Genomic DNA, 15,891 nt, shown 5'->3' on the forward strand with positions numbered 1-15,891 from the left:
GAGAAAAAGACAGGATCAGCTTTTAAGATTTTCTTTTTTCTAAGGATTTCTTTAAAAGTCTCTAAGGGACTATTTAGTGCAAATTATAACCATGCAAGTTACCATAAGAGTTACCATACCAGGGAAATTAGGGATACCAGGGAGACCCAGTCCAAGATGGAAACCTAACATCTTCAAGGCAGCTAAAAGCTCATCATTAAAGAAGCATTTCTCCCAAATGCAATCACAATACGTCACGTGGGTCAATAAGAGGCAAATATGTCCACTGTGGTTAATCAAAGAACAATAATAACCCCTAGGTTATTAGAAATGGTGCTCAAAGAGAAACCAAACAATTTCCTGGCGATGCTGAATTGTAGGGAAGTTTTATTCAAAAGGACTCCCACCAGTGAAGCATGCTGAGAGGGTATATAGATTAAAAGTTGCATAGCTTAATATTGACATAAGAGTTAGAATGAGCATGTGCCGGTGTGGGAAACCAAGCCAGGGGCTCAGAAGGTTTTCTGATTCCTCATACTCAGACTAGCAATTTAAAAAGCGTTGGTATTTCCAATACAAACCTATATTCAACCCATAGTGTTCAGAAAATATTTTTAAAAAGTAATGCAACCTTGCTTTTAAGATTTCCAAAATTTTAATTAGAATCACCCGGTTTACAGGTTTTTAAAAAATTCTGTCCTGCTTATGATAGCACACAATGCTGATCAACTATTCAGCAACTAATGGGATTAATTTTATTTAACCAAAAATCAAGGGACACCAAGGCAGGAACTACTTTTAATACGCTTTGAATAGATGCTCACATACTATAAGAATCTGGTTATTCTTCGATGGAGGCTTTTCAACAATTCATTAATACATTTGAGCGCCTGTTATGATCACATACCATTCCAACACATCTTTACTAAGTTCGCACTCTACTCAATGTCATTTGATGTCATATATAGAAAATAATGTTTTTTAATAAACAATTTCTAAACAGTCTATAGATAAAATACTCTGGAACAGAGACATGCTCATTGGTTTATACATAGCCTAACAATCGCTTTCATGCTACAACAGCAAACAAAGCTTAGTAGTTGCAACAGTAAAATGTTATATTAGACAGAGAATATTATTTGCATCCTTCCTGAGACTACTAATAGTTTGATGGATATAAATGATGGAATCAGAGCTGAATTTAAATCACCATACCAAAGACAGCATTCTTTCTGGACTTTATCTTAAAGACCTCCTGCATCTACACTTAAAGCTCTCCTTAAAGACTCACTAGACAGCTGATGAACGCTTGTACTTTTTTTTTCTTTTTTTTTTGAACTGAAAGAGAGCCTGATCCTAAGAATAAGCAAATGGGCTTTAAGTTACTTCTTACCTGGTGATTCAATACCATGTGCACCCCATGCGTTCGAATATCCGTAGAAAACTCCCCCAGGAAGTCTAGGATGTCTTCAATGGTGGCCGCATAGGGAAGACCGCGAAGGCGTATACAGTCTCTAACATTCGTAGGGGGCACAAATTGCTGAGGTAGTACTGGAATAATGGGGGGGGTTGGAAGTGGAATAAGAGGGGCCGAAGAGAATCGGTTCAGCACCTGTACTCAAAGCAAAAGACAGGGGATTTAGAGCCTTGCTCCTCCAATGTGGTCTGCAAACCACAGCAGCACTGTGGGGCTCGCGAGAAACGCATCATCTCAGCTCTACTCCAGACCTAGTGAACGTGAACCTGCATTTTAACGGGATCCCCAGGTAATTTGTAGGCATATTAAAGTTTGAGAAGCACTTATGCAGAAAAAGCTTCATACTTTTCAGCTGGGGAAGCAGGATACCCAGGCTTTCGTCAAATGCATGCTGAGGCACATGCCATATGCAATACAACGTGCTTAGATTAAGTGCTTGTCTACTGGACAAGGACATCACTGTCTTGGGACAAATATCCTAAAAAGTACGCTGCTTTTATAAAAACCTGAACATACTGTTAAATGTGGACTCCTGTAGCCATCTCTTAGATTTCGTTTCACTAAGCATAGCCTTCCCCTTAATATTGTTATCACATCCCGCCTCCAAACCCAAGCAAGGGTTTATACATATAAACAAGTATTTATGTATATGAATATATACGTCGTATAAAACAAATTCAAGACAATGGCTGGTAATGTAAAATGAAAAAAATTCAAAAATAACCAGTTTTGATGTGAATTTGAGACAGTGCAAGACAAAACATCTTGACTATCTTCTAAAGTCATGGAATTTGGCTATCTTGAAAATGAATGAGAGGTTTGCTACATTTAGGAGAAAGGATTATTCCCCAAGCAACACTCTGTTATAGGGTTCTGGTCTCCTTCTGCCTTAGTTTGGAACATGCCTACTAGTTTATAATAGTAGGAGATACTTGTGCAAACAGCGTGTGTGACATCACTAGGTTTCTCGAATTTACTACTATAGCCTTAATCCTCCCGTAAAGTGAAAATGTAGACTCAAAACCCTCCCCCCAAATTGCCCTAATTCCCCACTCCAACCCTGTCCAGTTGCTATCAAAGTTAAGAGGTTACAGAAATCAAAAGACAAATACACCACAGCCAAAGAAACTTCAGAGACAGCAAGAATTTTTAAAAACTATACAAATAATCAAGACCCAGCACAAATGTTATAGGATAAGCACGAATAGAAAATACATGTGGTTGTAGACAAACTCAGCACACGAAATGGTCAAGCACCTTCTGATACCTGCCAAATAGGAGGTGAGCAAGTAGTTCTTGAACGAAATGATTATTAGTAATGAAATGATGACAGTGCAGAGCATATGAGGACTTCAGCATTCCTTACATAAATCAGTAGGATGGGGGCTGGAGACAAAGCTCATCTATCACCCAAACTGCATTATGGTAAAGTCATATTCTGGTAGCGTACTCTACACCCAAACCAATACAATATACAGTGGCCAAGACCCTGGAGGAGTCTATTCTAGGCCAAGATTTCCATAAAACTATTCTTCCAATTAAAGATTTTTTTAGAAAAGATTTTATTTATTCATGAGAGACCCAGAGAGAGAGAGAGAGAAGCAGAGACAAAGGCAGAGGGAGAAGCAAGTTCTATGCAAAGAGCCCGACGTGGGACTCGATCCTGGGATTCCAGGATCACGCTCTAGGCCGAAGGCAGGTGCCAAACTGCTGAGCCACCCAGGGATCCCCCAATTAAAGATTAAAAAATCTCATTTTCCAAAGAAATAAAAATAAAAAATAAAAAAAATTAAAAAAAATAAATCTCATTTTCCCCTCCACTAATTTGGACTGATGTGTCTAGTGTTACAAGCCTCGAGCATATGTAGCATATTTTAGAAATTCTGAATTTATGATACTTATTTTCAACAAGGTACAGAATCGTTTAAATTTTTAAGTATGTTCACAGTTTAGGGTTCAAGAACACGAGTACATGAGGATGGATGCAGAACTAGCTTAAAATGTCACCTGCGTTTGTTACAGGTATAAAGATCATGTCGGTATCCTAGCAGGTGGGAAGTTCTTTTCAACTCTGGGCAATTATTTCAAGTCACAATACACGATGGGCTTTGCAGAAAGAAGCTAGACAAAGTCATTCTATGAACTCAAAGAAATAATAGTAGAGTCAGTATTCTAACTGCTTGTAAAAATAAAAGCTGAAATGTATCACTAAAGTTGCTCTGTTCTATTAGGGGACCCAAGTGGAATAAGTTGGAAGAGCCACACACGAAACAGTCTGCGTAATCTCAGATACACAAGAAAAACGAAGACCCTTAAAGCCCCTTCAGCTGGGAAGTCAAGAAGAATAGCCAAAAAGCTTGAAGCTCCACAGGTAGCTTCCTTCCTGGATCATTTTGGGCAACTGACTGTCCCATCTGTGCCTCAAAAACATTTCTAAATTCTGAAAGTGTAAAACACCCTTTTGTCCTATTATTACCTATCATTAGCAGTATGGAACTGATCAAGCCTTTGGGAAATAAATTTGGTAAAATATTAAAGACCCTGAGATGCCTGGGTGGCTCAGTGGTTGAGCATCTGCATTTGGCCCAGGTCGTGATCCCGGGATCGAGTCACACATCGGGGCCCCTGCAGGGAGCCTGCTTGTCACTCTGCCTAGGTCTCTGCCTCTCTCTGTCTCTTATGAAAAAATAAAATCTTAAAACACACACACGCACACACAAAAAAACCTTAAGAGCTCATCCAGGGACGCCTGGGTGGCTCAGCAGTTAAGTGTCTGCCTGCTGGCTCAGGGTGTGATCCCAGAGTCCCGGGATCGAGTCCCACATCAGGCTCCCTGCATGGAGCCTGCTTCTCCCTCTGCCTGTGTCTCTGCCTCTCTGTCTCTCATAATAAATAAACATCTTAAAAAAAAAAGAGAGAGAGCTCATCCCATCCAGTTCTAAGGAATCAGAAATTGAGAGTTTTATGAACATGTGTATCTAGAAATTCCTTATAGATGGGGGAAAAAGAAGCCAACCTAAATGTACAACAGAATTTCTAAATAAATTATGTACATAACATTAAAAATGAATTTTTTTTAGCCATGGGTAAACTTGCAAGATATGTAGTTTTTAAAAAGAATATAGAGTGTATTACAGCAATATTCTAATTATATAAAAACACATGCATTTTTTTCTGTGTGTATAGAAAATTACAGTGGTTATCTTTTAATTACAGAATGAAATTCTTTTTAAAAAATGCACCTGTACTTTCTGTATTTTTCAAGTTTTAACACAATAAATAATGTTGGATTGTTCTTGGAAATAAATAGAATAATCACACAAAGCCACCAAAATGCTCTTAAAAACCAACCTGCTGGACTTCAGCTGCTGTGCTCCTGAAGAGTTCAATGTATCTTTTACCCAACAAGTCCTTATGCTTCCTCAATGCATTCTGTGCATATTCTTCACAGGCAAAGAGGACAAAGGCATCCCCTGTTGGCCTACCGTCTGGATAGGTAACAAAGAGGATGCCTTCCTTCCCCCCGGTGATGGGGCAATGCTGTCCGAAGAAGGCCACCACTTCATCTGCCGTGGCCGTGAACGGGAGCCCCCGCATGCGGACAATGACTTGATTTTCCTTGGAGAGAAACTGGGCTACCTCATTAGATGTACCTAGGAAACACAAATACCAGGAAGCACGGGGAGAAATGGTTAAGACATCAACTTTACCAAACTTAAAATGGCAAGATTCTTGGCAGTGTCTTGAGCAGTTTACAATTAAAGCTCCCACTCCCACTGAATTCATGACAACATCCCAGGAAACCAAATTCTCTCCTCAACAATTTGAAACTATTCCCCTACCATTTTCATAAAGCACTTCTTAACTTAGGAAGGTGGCCAGACAATTAAATCATGGAAAACCACTGTATTCTTCTCGTGGAGAGGAAATCATCATGCTAGGTAAGAGCACAGGTCAAGGAGCCCGGGCCCAATCTTGACTTTGCCATGTACTAGGCTAGGACTTTAGTTTAACCTCTATGTTTTAGTGTCCTCATCTGTAAAATGGGGGTAAAATCATCTACCTCATAGATTATGATAATTAAATAAGTTACTACACATAAAGCACTTTGGTGATTTTGTTATTATTTTCCTGATTTCTTTTTATTAAGAAAAGTTCAAACCTACTCAAGTAAAAGGGAGTATGATGAACATGCACAGCAGCCAGTTTCAAGATTTATCAACATCCTGCCTCTCATAAAGCATCTTGTACAGTACTGCCAGGTAGCAAATATTCAGAGGCACATCCTTCAAGCTTGTGTACACATAACATTTTTTTTTTTTTTTTAAAGTAGGCTCCACCACTAACATGGGGCTTGAACTCATCACCCCTAGATCAAGAGTTGCATGCTCTACCTACTGAGCCATCCAGATGTCCCATTAACATTTTCCTTTAAGAGGAAAGTCTCTGGGCCCCTGGATGGTTCAGTCAGCTAAGCGTCGTGATCTTGGGGTCCTGGGATCAAGCCCCACATCTGTCTCCTTGCTTGGTGAGTCTGTTTCTCTCTCTCAGCCTGCCTCCCTGTCCCCATTTGTTTCCATGTGCGTGCTCTCTCCCCCAAATGGATAAAATCTTTAAAAAATAAAAAGAGCAGACTCTCATACTACCCACATACCATGAACTCTCAGGTATTAATGTAGGAGTTAACTTTGCTGTCTATCATGGAACCTCATGCAACTCCCAATATATCTCAATTCCCAACCAGTATCAAACATCACTTTGGGGTTTTGGAAACACTATCAAACCTGAAGCCCTGAATTTGGAAGTCTTTGTAGATCTAAAGAATTGTCAGAACAGAAATAAACCAGCAAATTGTGCAAATGAGAGATTTTTGCTACGAATTCACAGTTCCAAGGATTTTAACCAGGGCTATATATCCCTGAGATACACACATTCTCCATATTTAAGTGAAAGTCACTCTAGTATATATTTGGCAATAGTATATTTTCAAAAGCCTCTTAAAAGGTCTACCTACATTCTTGGATTTAGCTATCCTAAGGTTAGAGAATTATCCTAATGAGTGACATATACAGAGATACAAAAATATTCACTGCAACATCTTTATGGGGAAAAATTGGAAACGAGCTATAAATGTCCACCAGGGTATTTTTAAAAAGTATGGTACATAATACTGTATATTAACACTTAAGAAAATTTAGTTATGTGGGAAAATATTCATAATATACTAAAAGGAGAAAGTTATAAAGCTATATAAACAGAGAACTAGAAACTTACAAGATAGTTTTATGTATAGAAAAAAAATCTGTCAAACCATATCAACATTTTTTATGCATCCGTTACAGATTTTAAAGTAACAAATCACTTAATGAGATAAAGATAGTATCTGTTCCACTTCTTTTCTGATGTCGTTATTGCAAACACTACGTACTCACAAATATATCAGAGCCAGAAAACTACTGTGTTCTGGCCATTGAGGAGTTCTGGAAGCGGGAGGAAAAAAATCCTACAAGCACATATCCAACAATTCCAGGTACTCTAGTATGGCTGTTTAAAAGTAGTTTTCAGGGCCGCCTGGGGGGACTCAGTGGTTGAGCGTTTGCCTTCGGCTCAGGGCATAACCTCGGGTCCCGGGATCAAGTCCCACATCGGGCTCCCTGCAGGGAGCCTGCTTCTCCCTCTGTCTGTGTCTCTGCCTCTCTGTGTCTCTCATGAATAAATAAATAAAATCTTTAAAAATAAATAAATAAAAGTAGCTTTCAGACTATTTAATTTCTTTCAAAAACTACTCTCTCCCTTTAAGATTTTAAGCAATCTCTACACCCAGTGTGGGGCTCAGGCTCAAACTCAAACTCTAGAGATCAAGAGGGTCAAACAGATGCTCCACTGACTGAGCCAGCCAGGCACACCTGAAGGGTACTATTCTTTTTTTGAAGTAATCTCTATACCCAACCTGGGGATCGAACCCTCAACCCAGAGGAAGAGTTGCACACTCAACCGACTGACTGAGCCAGCTAGGCATCCCTGAATGGTACTATTTTTTTTTATTTTTTTTATTTATGATAGTCACAGAGAGAGAGAGAGAGGCAGAGACATAGGCAGAGGGAGAAGCAGGCTCCATGCACTGGGAGCCCGATGTAGGAATCGCTCCCGGGTCTCCAGGATCGCGCCCCGGGCCAAAGGCAGGTGCCAAACCGCTGCGCCACCCAGGGATCCCGGTACTATTTTTAATGGCCAGTTAACTATGGTTGGCTGACTGAAGCCTTAGGGCAAGTGTATACACTGTACTCACTGGTACTATGTGCCATTTCTTCCAACTTAAAAAAAAAAAAAAAGTCAATTCCTAGGTTTCTTTAGGGGATAAAAACTATTCACGACCCTATTTATCTACTCTGGTATATAAATAAATTTCAGATTCTTCTCATATCCACATTATATAAAAAGCACTCACCACCAGCAATTTTAAGAAAATCTTCACCTGTTGCTTTGTAAACCTAAGAAAAGAAAGGGAAATTAAATACAGTTTCTGAGCCTTCCAACATGAATACTCAACATGTCAAGGATCTCAAGTTGTAAGGACATACCTCAATGTACCGGGTCCCCATGTGATGTTTGTGCCTCTGCAATGCTAGGTCCCTGTGTTCCTCGCTTACAAACCTCACCAGAGCTTCTCCGTTCCTTCGACCCTGGGCATTCAGACAAAGTGCTGCACCTCCCCTTTGAAAAGGACAGAGAGTGGGGGTGGGGGGGTGGGAAGTACAGTGAGGAAAAAATGATAGGACACCCGTTATCCCTTTGGGATTACTAAGTAACGTAGAGATTAAAGAAAACCAACTTGGCAATATTGAGTCCTTTGAAGAATCTTGCAATATCTTGATCTGAAGACTGCCATGGTAGACCTCGCGCCCGGACTATGGTGTTGTCATCAATAAGTTCCATCTTGCTGCTGTGGGTAAAGCAGAACTTCAGGTTGCCTAATCAGCGCTAGAGCCTCTGACCTATTCCCTGCTACCATTTTCCTAGTTATGCAGAAGGTATTATTTGGTATTCAGACAGACTTGTAAGACTGCCTGATTTATTTGATAACCTCAAAATTATGTGGGCACAGTTCAAAGTATTCTTTGGAAAGAAAGAAAGCCAACTGCTGGGACACCTAGGGGGCTCAGTGGTTAAGCATCTGCCTTCGGCTCAGGTCGTGACCCCAGGGTCCTCGGACTGAATCCCACATGGGGCTCCCCGCATGAGCCTGCTTCTCCTTCTGCCTATGTGTCTGTGTCTCTCATGAATAAATAGATAAAATCTTTAAAAAAAAAAAAAGGAAAGAAGGAAAGCCAACTGCCTATGCAGGTCTAACACAACTAGCCCACTTAACAAATCACTGGCTGAGTTGCCGCTTGCTTGCCATAAACTCAAAAGGACCCAGGCTCAACGGATAGGAAGCAGAGTTCTCCCAAAACCCCGATAGCCAGGAGGTTCCTAGAACCAAGGATAGGTTTAAATCGATTCTCAGATCTAGCCAGCATACCAGGTGGGGGTTTCAATCCAGTTTGACAGCAAAACCTAAGATCTGCATAAAGTTGGCAATTAACCCGCATGAGGGACCCGCGCATGCAGTCAGAGCTCTGCCACTGAACCATCTCCCCTATCAAGCAGGGCGGTTAGGGAAGCGCACGGAGTTCCAGTTCCCACACCCGTGAGCAGTTTGCAAATTACCTTGTCTACATTTTGACACCTTTTGGTGCTCTGTTCCTCCCATATTCCTATCTCCAGTAATCCCACGACACTTTCCAAATCAGTCACTTTCTCCCCAACTAAATAGACCCCAGTGTCTCTCTATGGGCAGTGACGTCAGAAGTTTTTGTTCACTTCAGGCACCAGGCAATCTCAGGAATTCACTGCAGTGATTCACAAGCAAACAGGTCTACCTGTGATCACGAAGAGATACCACCGTTTCATGCTTCTTGCCAGTTATTTCCTTTGCTTTAAAGTACAGGCTGATAGAACATACTTTAAATTATCTCAGTAAAAATCTCGTGAACTTTTAAAGCCTATGGTTTTCCCTCTGTAGGTTTTCCTGTGAGAGGATGAATAGTTCAGAGGCTGAAATACGAAGCACCGACACGATACCTAAGGGTCATGGCGACTAAGGATGCAGATATTTTTAAGTTTAATCCTATCATCCAAGCTCACTTTAAGATACAACCTTCTTTTATAAAAATAACCTGATATTTAAAAAACGGATAGCCGAAAGGTTTAGTGAAGTTACTGAAATACAAAGGGAGCTAAATATCATGATGAACATGAACATGAACAAAACAAAAAGCTCAAATGGATTACCGCTCTAGTACTTACCAAGTGCCACTTTCAAATTTGTAATTTACTCTCTCCGGATCTGAAAACCTGTGATCTGAAAATGAGAACACAGAAGTCCTCGTTTTAGCTACTGGGGAGACAGAGCTGTGGGAGGACTTTCCAGGGTATACAACGAGGAAAACACGGCAGGAGGGGATTCTGGGTTTGCAGCTGTTACAACAGCAATACTTACTATAAGGCTCTGAAATCATTGCTAAAATTATATTCCCCATATCTTCAACTTGAGAGGCTCCATACCGGGAGACCAAACTATTCTTCTCAAAATTTAAACCTGGGATATCAAGTTAAGGAAACATCTCGAGGAAGTAAAGTGAAGTGTTTCCAACCCAAGGGTTAACGCACACAGAGCCAAGAAGCCAAGTAAAATGCCTCGAAGACAGAGCATTACTTGAAATCACAGAAGAGCCGCTTCATGTCAGTCTGAACCTCACCCACACTTCCTAGAGTCTCCAACAACTGTCCTGGGTAAATATAGAGTAAAATGGCCAAAACAATCCTGTCCGGAGGCACCTCCAGTAGTAAAATTTGTTAATTGAGGGGCACCTGGGTCCTGGCTCAGGGGTTGAGCATCTGCCTTTGGCTCAGGTCGCCATCCCAGGGTCCTGGGATCGAGTCCCTGCATGGAGCCTGCTTCTCCCTCTGCTTCTCTGTGTCTCTCATGAATAAATAAAATCTTTTTTTTTTTTTTGAATAAATAAAATCTTTAAGAATAAATAAAATTTCTATAATTGAGTAGTAGCAAATGCATGAATACTAAGCACTTTCACGTAGTGTCGAACCATGAAGTATACACCAGAGCAGTAAATTCCCATGCCCCTGTTATCTTTATAGCATATGCAAAGCAATGAACATGTGGACTTAAAGACATGGTTATATGGTCAAGACCACGAGGTATCAAATGGCTTTTTTAGGCTGTTCGAAAAAAAAAACACTTCAGATTACTGAGGACACCATTTCTGGAATGCCACTCTTACTGAGAACTTCCCTACTGGAAGACTTTTAGAGCCGTATAGGATAGTCCTCTTAGATGGCAGCGAATGCTTGAATTCGTAGAAACAATTTAAACACTCAGAGCTAACAATGGCCAACGTGGGATTCGATCAAGTGAATACATGTTTTGGGGAAGCCAGAAAGCAGGCTTTTAAGAAGCTGAAGGGGGAGACCAGAAGCGATTTCCAGCAAGCTTTATTAACTTCCAACCTCTCTAAAATAAGCACGTATTTTTATGAAGAAGCTAACGGTTATTTAAATGTTTAATTTTCTTATTTTTAAGTTTTGATACTATAGTCACACTCTGCATTGTGTGTAAATTTGCATAAATTTCGTAATGTAGTACAATCCATACAACAGGTAACACTCTGGGGCGTTGTCTTTTCTCGAAGTTTTTTTTTTTTTTTTTCTCCTTTTTTTTTCTCAAGTTTAAAAGGAAGAGTTACCTGGGGAGGTGGTTATTAGAATGTTTGCCTTTAGTTTTTTTTTTCTTTATTTTAGTTTCTAACTGATGTTTTATAAGGGTAAAAAATGAAGACAGACATCAAAGTACTACTTCCCCGCAATCAAAGAGGACACAAGGTTAAGACAGTTCAGAGAGCTCCCTTCCACCAAGCATTATAGCCAACATCTGAAGAGTTAACTCAATGAGCAATATCCCTTTCCATTTCATCCCTACACACCCTTCACCCCGCCTCTTGCTTCACTAAGGAGACATTGTTTTCCCACTGCACTGGGCAAATTCACTTTGGGTTGTCCCTCATCCAGCTACACTTCTCTGCAGTTCAACACGCCACAGGTAGAAATACTGCCATAAGTTCCTTGGCAAATTACTGAACCCCACTAAACTTCAGCTTATCTGAGAGGCCAAAGCTGTGATAATCTTTACCTCCCTGGGCATTTTTGTGAAGATTACATGAGATAAAACAAGCCCAGGGCACAAAGCAGGCATTATAAAAAGTGATGTCCTCCCCCTCTTCCTAGAACCCTTGGGTGGCCAACTTTCATAACCCATGACAATCATACTCTGAGGGGTAATTCACCAGATGTCTTATTTGTATACTCACAGGATAACAATCAAGCTGACTTGGTAGATAATTTCTGCATTTCCCTACCCCCCGAAATCCCACCCTTTACATCATCTAGTGATGAAATAAATTCGCTGCCCGCTAAGGGATTCGAAAAACCACCCCAAGAGATGCTCAAGCAACAGAGCAAGGAGCATGGGTTGGGTCATTAAAATGATTACGGGGCGGGGTGGGGTTGGGGGCACTGCTGGCCCATTTGGTAGAGCATTGTGACTCCTGAGCTCAGGGTTGTACGTTCAAGTCCCACAGTGGGCATAGAGATTACTTAAAAATAAAAATCTTAAAAATTAAAAAAAAAAAGGATGAAATGATTATCCACAGAAGGTACACAATAGAGTATTAATCCAGTGCTGTTTTCAAGGAATATGATGACAGGACAGAGAAACAAGAGCCAAATGATAAAGATATTTTGGGGAGACAACTGCCCTAAATGTTCTGGGGAGGCAGGTGTGGGGGTGGGAGCGCTTTAAGAGTCTTTATGGGGGGATCCCTGGGTGGCGCAGCAGTTTAGCGCCTGCCTTTGGCCCAGAGCGCGATCCTGGAGACCGGGATCGAATCCCACATCGGGCTCCCGGTGCATGGAGCCTGCTTCTCCCTCTGCCTGTGTCTCTGCCTCTCTCTCTCTGTGTGTGTGTGACTCTCATAAATAAATAAAAATTAAAAAAAAAAAAAAAGAGTTTTTATGGGGGAAAAAAAAAAAAAAGAGTCTTTATGGAGGGGATCCCTGGGTGGCTCAGCGGTTTAGCGCCTGCCTTTGGCCCAGGGCGCGATCCTGGAGTCCCGGGATCGAGTCCCACGTCGGGCTCCCGGCATGGAGCCTGCTTCTTCCTCTGCCTGTGTCTCTGCCTCTATCGTGAATAAATGAATAAAATCTTAAAAAAAAAAAAAAAAGAGTCTGTATGGAACTAGGAAGGATTAGCTGTGAGTAACCATAGTTTATCACACAAACACTGCCACCAAACAGTCCTTGGGAACGCTGTGATTCTAATAATGCCTTTAGCCTTGTCAGGGGCTACAAAACGGAGTCAAGAGAAAAATATCCAAAAAACGGAGACCAATCCCATTGAATAAATCACTATTTGTTTCAACCTTGGCACTACTGCCACATAGACCAGGTAATTCTTTGTTGGGGTATGTGTGTGGGGGGGTGGGGATGGGTCTTGTGTATTATAGGATTTTTACTAGCATGCTGGTCTCTATCCACCCCAGTTCTGACTAAAAGGATCTCCAGGCATAGCCAAATGTCTCCGAATGGGCAAAAATCACCCCAGGTTGAAAATCATTAGTAGAGGCAAACAGTTCCCAGTTGTTCCAGCTTCACCCCTTACTATATACTGATCAGAGAAAGCTCTTATATAGGAGACCATTACTGAACAGATTTTCAAGAAAATTTGCCAAAGAAACACCACCTACAAACCCAGTAAAGTGCTTTCTCAAAGCCCCTGTCAGTACGCGTGCGTGCACGCACACACACACACACACACACACACACACACACACACACAGAGACACCCTCTCTACCTTTGGAAATGAAAGAAAAAACACAAAAGTCAACCCGTGGTCCTCAGCCTGTTTTTTTGTGAAGCCCAGAAAAAGAGTGGATTTTACATGGCTAAAGGATAGAAAAAAAGAAGACTATGAGCAGAGACCACATGCAGTCTACAAAAATCGAAACTCTTGACCACCTAGACCTTTACTGAAAGTTTGCTGACCTCAGACCAAAGGAATTGCTTGCAGCTGGCCCAAACCAGAGAATGCCACAGGAATGTTTACGGCATCACAACATTTTGTCCCCAAACAGAATATTGGAGGGAAATTAAGCTTTGAGGGAATAGGGGTAGGAGAGGATATCTCACTCCAACCACTGGTTCCTCTTCTCTATAACTAAGAGGCATCTCGCCTTCCTCACCTTTGCTCAGGTGATCCCTCCACGAAGCCCCCGAATCTTCCTAATCCCCTAAAACCAGTGGGGTCCTTAGGTAACTGCCACCCAGCACCGATACTTTCTCTAACTGTGCTGGGCCGCAACCATCCATTTAAGAGCTGACTAGATATTACTATTCCTATAAAATCCTACTGTCTCCTCAACAGGGCTACAGGTCTCCTAAGCGCAGGTCCCATCTTCCTCGGATCTCTATCGACAACCACAGCATCTAGCAGGTCTGAGTTTATGGACCTAAACGGATGGCATTAAACACCATTTCATGCCAAACACTGGCTGTTTCCCCTGATTTTCCCAATAGCCCTACCAGGTAAACGCTGGTAAAACCAAAAGGATGAAGACACTAGGATTTAGAGAAGCTCCGGGACTCGCCCAGTCTCCTGGCTGGTGGGGGAGAGAGCTGGGGTCACAGTTCAGCTCTGACAGGACGACGGGCACGGAGGTCCCCGCACTAAGATAAGCAGCGGTGCTTCTCAAGGTGTGTATAAAAGTCAAGGGAAAAAGAATGAGGGCAGCCTGGGTGGCTCAGGGGTTTAGCACCACCTTCGGCCCGGGATGTGATCCTGGGGTCCTGGGATCGAATCCCGTGTCGGGCTCCCTGCTTGGAGCCTGCATCTCCCTCTGCCTGGGTCTCTGCCTCTCTCTGTGTGTCTCTCATGAATAATAATTTTTAAATAAATAAATAAACAAATAAACAAATAATAAATAAATAAGAAAAAGAACGAAAGTAAAAATATAAAGCATCCTGTCTGCGTAGACATAGATTAGTAGACGAAGAATTATTTACTGAACTCCACTTTTGAAGGAGGGATATGTTCTAGACACTTGGCTAACTTGGTTCCACATGACACGTCCCAACATGTTTCCCTTCAAGACATCACACACCGGGGATCAGCAGCCCTAAGCTCCTGACAACTTTTAAAAGTCACCCAACCTCCTGCATGCCCAAACCCAAACCCAAACTTACACACATTTACACACACACACACACCCTCTCTTCAGAAGGCTTGTTCGATTCCTAATCCTTACCAGAATTTAACATGAATAACAGAGCAAAAAAAAAAAAAAAGTTTTAGTACCAGCTCTTTGTCCTATCAATTTATAATTATATATTGAATTACTTGCTGCACGTCTGATCTTGAGAGAAGGAAAGATGAGTCTTCTGCCCTCCCGATTTATGGCTCATCATGCAACTTACTCATTCTGCCCCGGAGGCACCACAACAGCACGAACAGGCTTAGCCAGCTTTACAAATGAGAGATGCCAGGAGGAAATGCGGAAGGCTAAAGCCAGACGTGGTGGGAACACCACAAACATCTCAAGCTACAATGGAGCAAAGTGCGACACAGACACGGAGCTTCACGCAGAAATCCAGGCTCTGCCTTTATTTGAATGCAAGGGACGTTTTTCCCTAGCGCCGCCTTCAAGTGACATGGATTTCAGGATTCAGATCAAACTTACACTGGCTGAAGCTGGAATTCAGAAAGCAAGATTTTACAGAGTCCATCAATATAAGCTCAACCATCTCAAGAAAACAAAAGCAAAAACCACCTCTTAAAGGCTTGCCACGATGAGTCAATCCACTCAAGAGTCACCTTTTCTGACTGCCTACAGATGGACACATGTGGTTATAAATTTTCATTTGTAAGTAATCTCTGTTTTGAAACTAAATTTTTAGTTCATACTCAGAATCACATGTATAAAAATAACAAGGACCTTGGGGGATGATCAAGTTTAAGCTACACTGTCGTGACTGCATCCCAATTAAAAATTCTAACCCCAAGCCTTTTTTACCTTGCCACAGACCCTTCGGAAGACCAGTCGGTTTCCTCCCCTTACTCATATTTAAAACACAATGGCTTAACTGCCAGACGTCGAGCGCTAAAATGCCTATGCTAATGAACAAAGGACTAGCCAACAGGATTCGGGAAGATGGAATTAGTACCCCAAAGAAGAACCGAATTTCCTACAAGTGTGTAAAGGGAAGAAGGGAAAGAAGTGATAAATCACACTTAAATGAGTCACATAATTTTAAAAAATAGGTT

The 15,891-nt window shown here is 41.6% G+C and overlaps 1 protein-coding gene across 5 annotated transcripts in view; it reads right to left on the reverse strand.

Moving 5' to 3' along the window:
* ESRP1 (epithelial splicing regulatory protein 1) overlaps positions 1-15,891 on the reverse strand; it is a 55,923-nt gene that overhangs the window by 28,471 nt on the left and 11,561 nt on the right. For all 5 annotated transcript variants that reach the window (XM_072803881.1, XM_072803883.1, XM_072803882.1 and 2 more), the window contains exons 5-11: positions 9,999-10,097; positions 9,806-9,860; positions 8,289-8,399; positions 8,038-8,170; positions 7,905-7,947; positions 4,808-5,109; positions 1,373-1,591 (exon numbers count right to left, since the gene is read on the reverse strand). In XM_072803881.1, coding sequence (XP_072659982.1) covers positions 1,373-1,591; positions 4,808-5,109; positions 7,905-7,947; positions 8,038-8,170; positions 8,289-8,399; positions 9,806-9,860; positions 9,999-10,097 — 962 coding nt within the window. The remainder of the gene's footprint in view (positions 1-1,372; positions 1,592-4,807; positions 5,110-7,904; positions 7,948-8,037; positions 8,171-8,288; positions 8,400-9,805; positions 9,861-9,998; positions 10,098-15,891) is intronic.

Source organism: Canis lupus, chromosome 28 (genome assembly GCF_048164855.1).
Source record: "Canis lupus baileyi chromosome 28, mCanLup2.hap1, whole genome shotgun sequence".
Classification (NCBI taxonomy): Eukaryota; Metazoa; Chordata; class Mammalia; order Carnivora; family Canidae; genus Canis; species Canis lupus.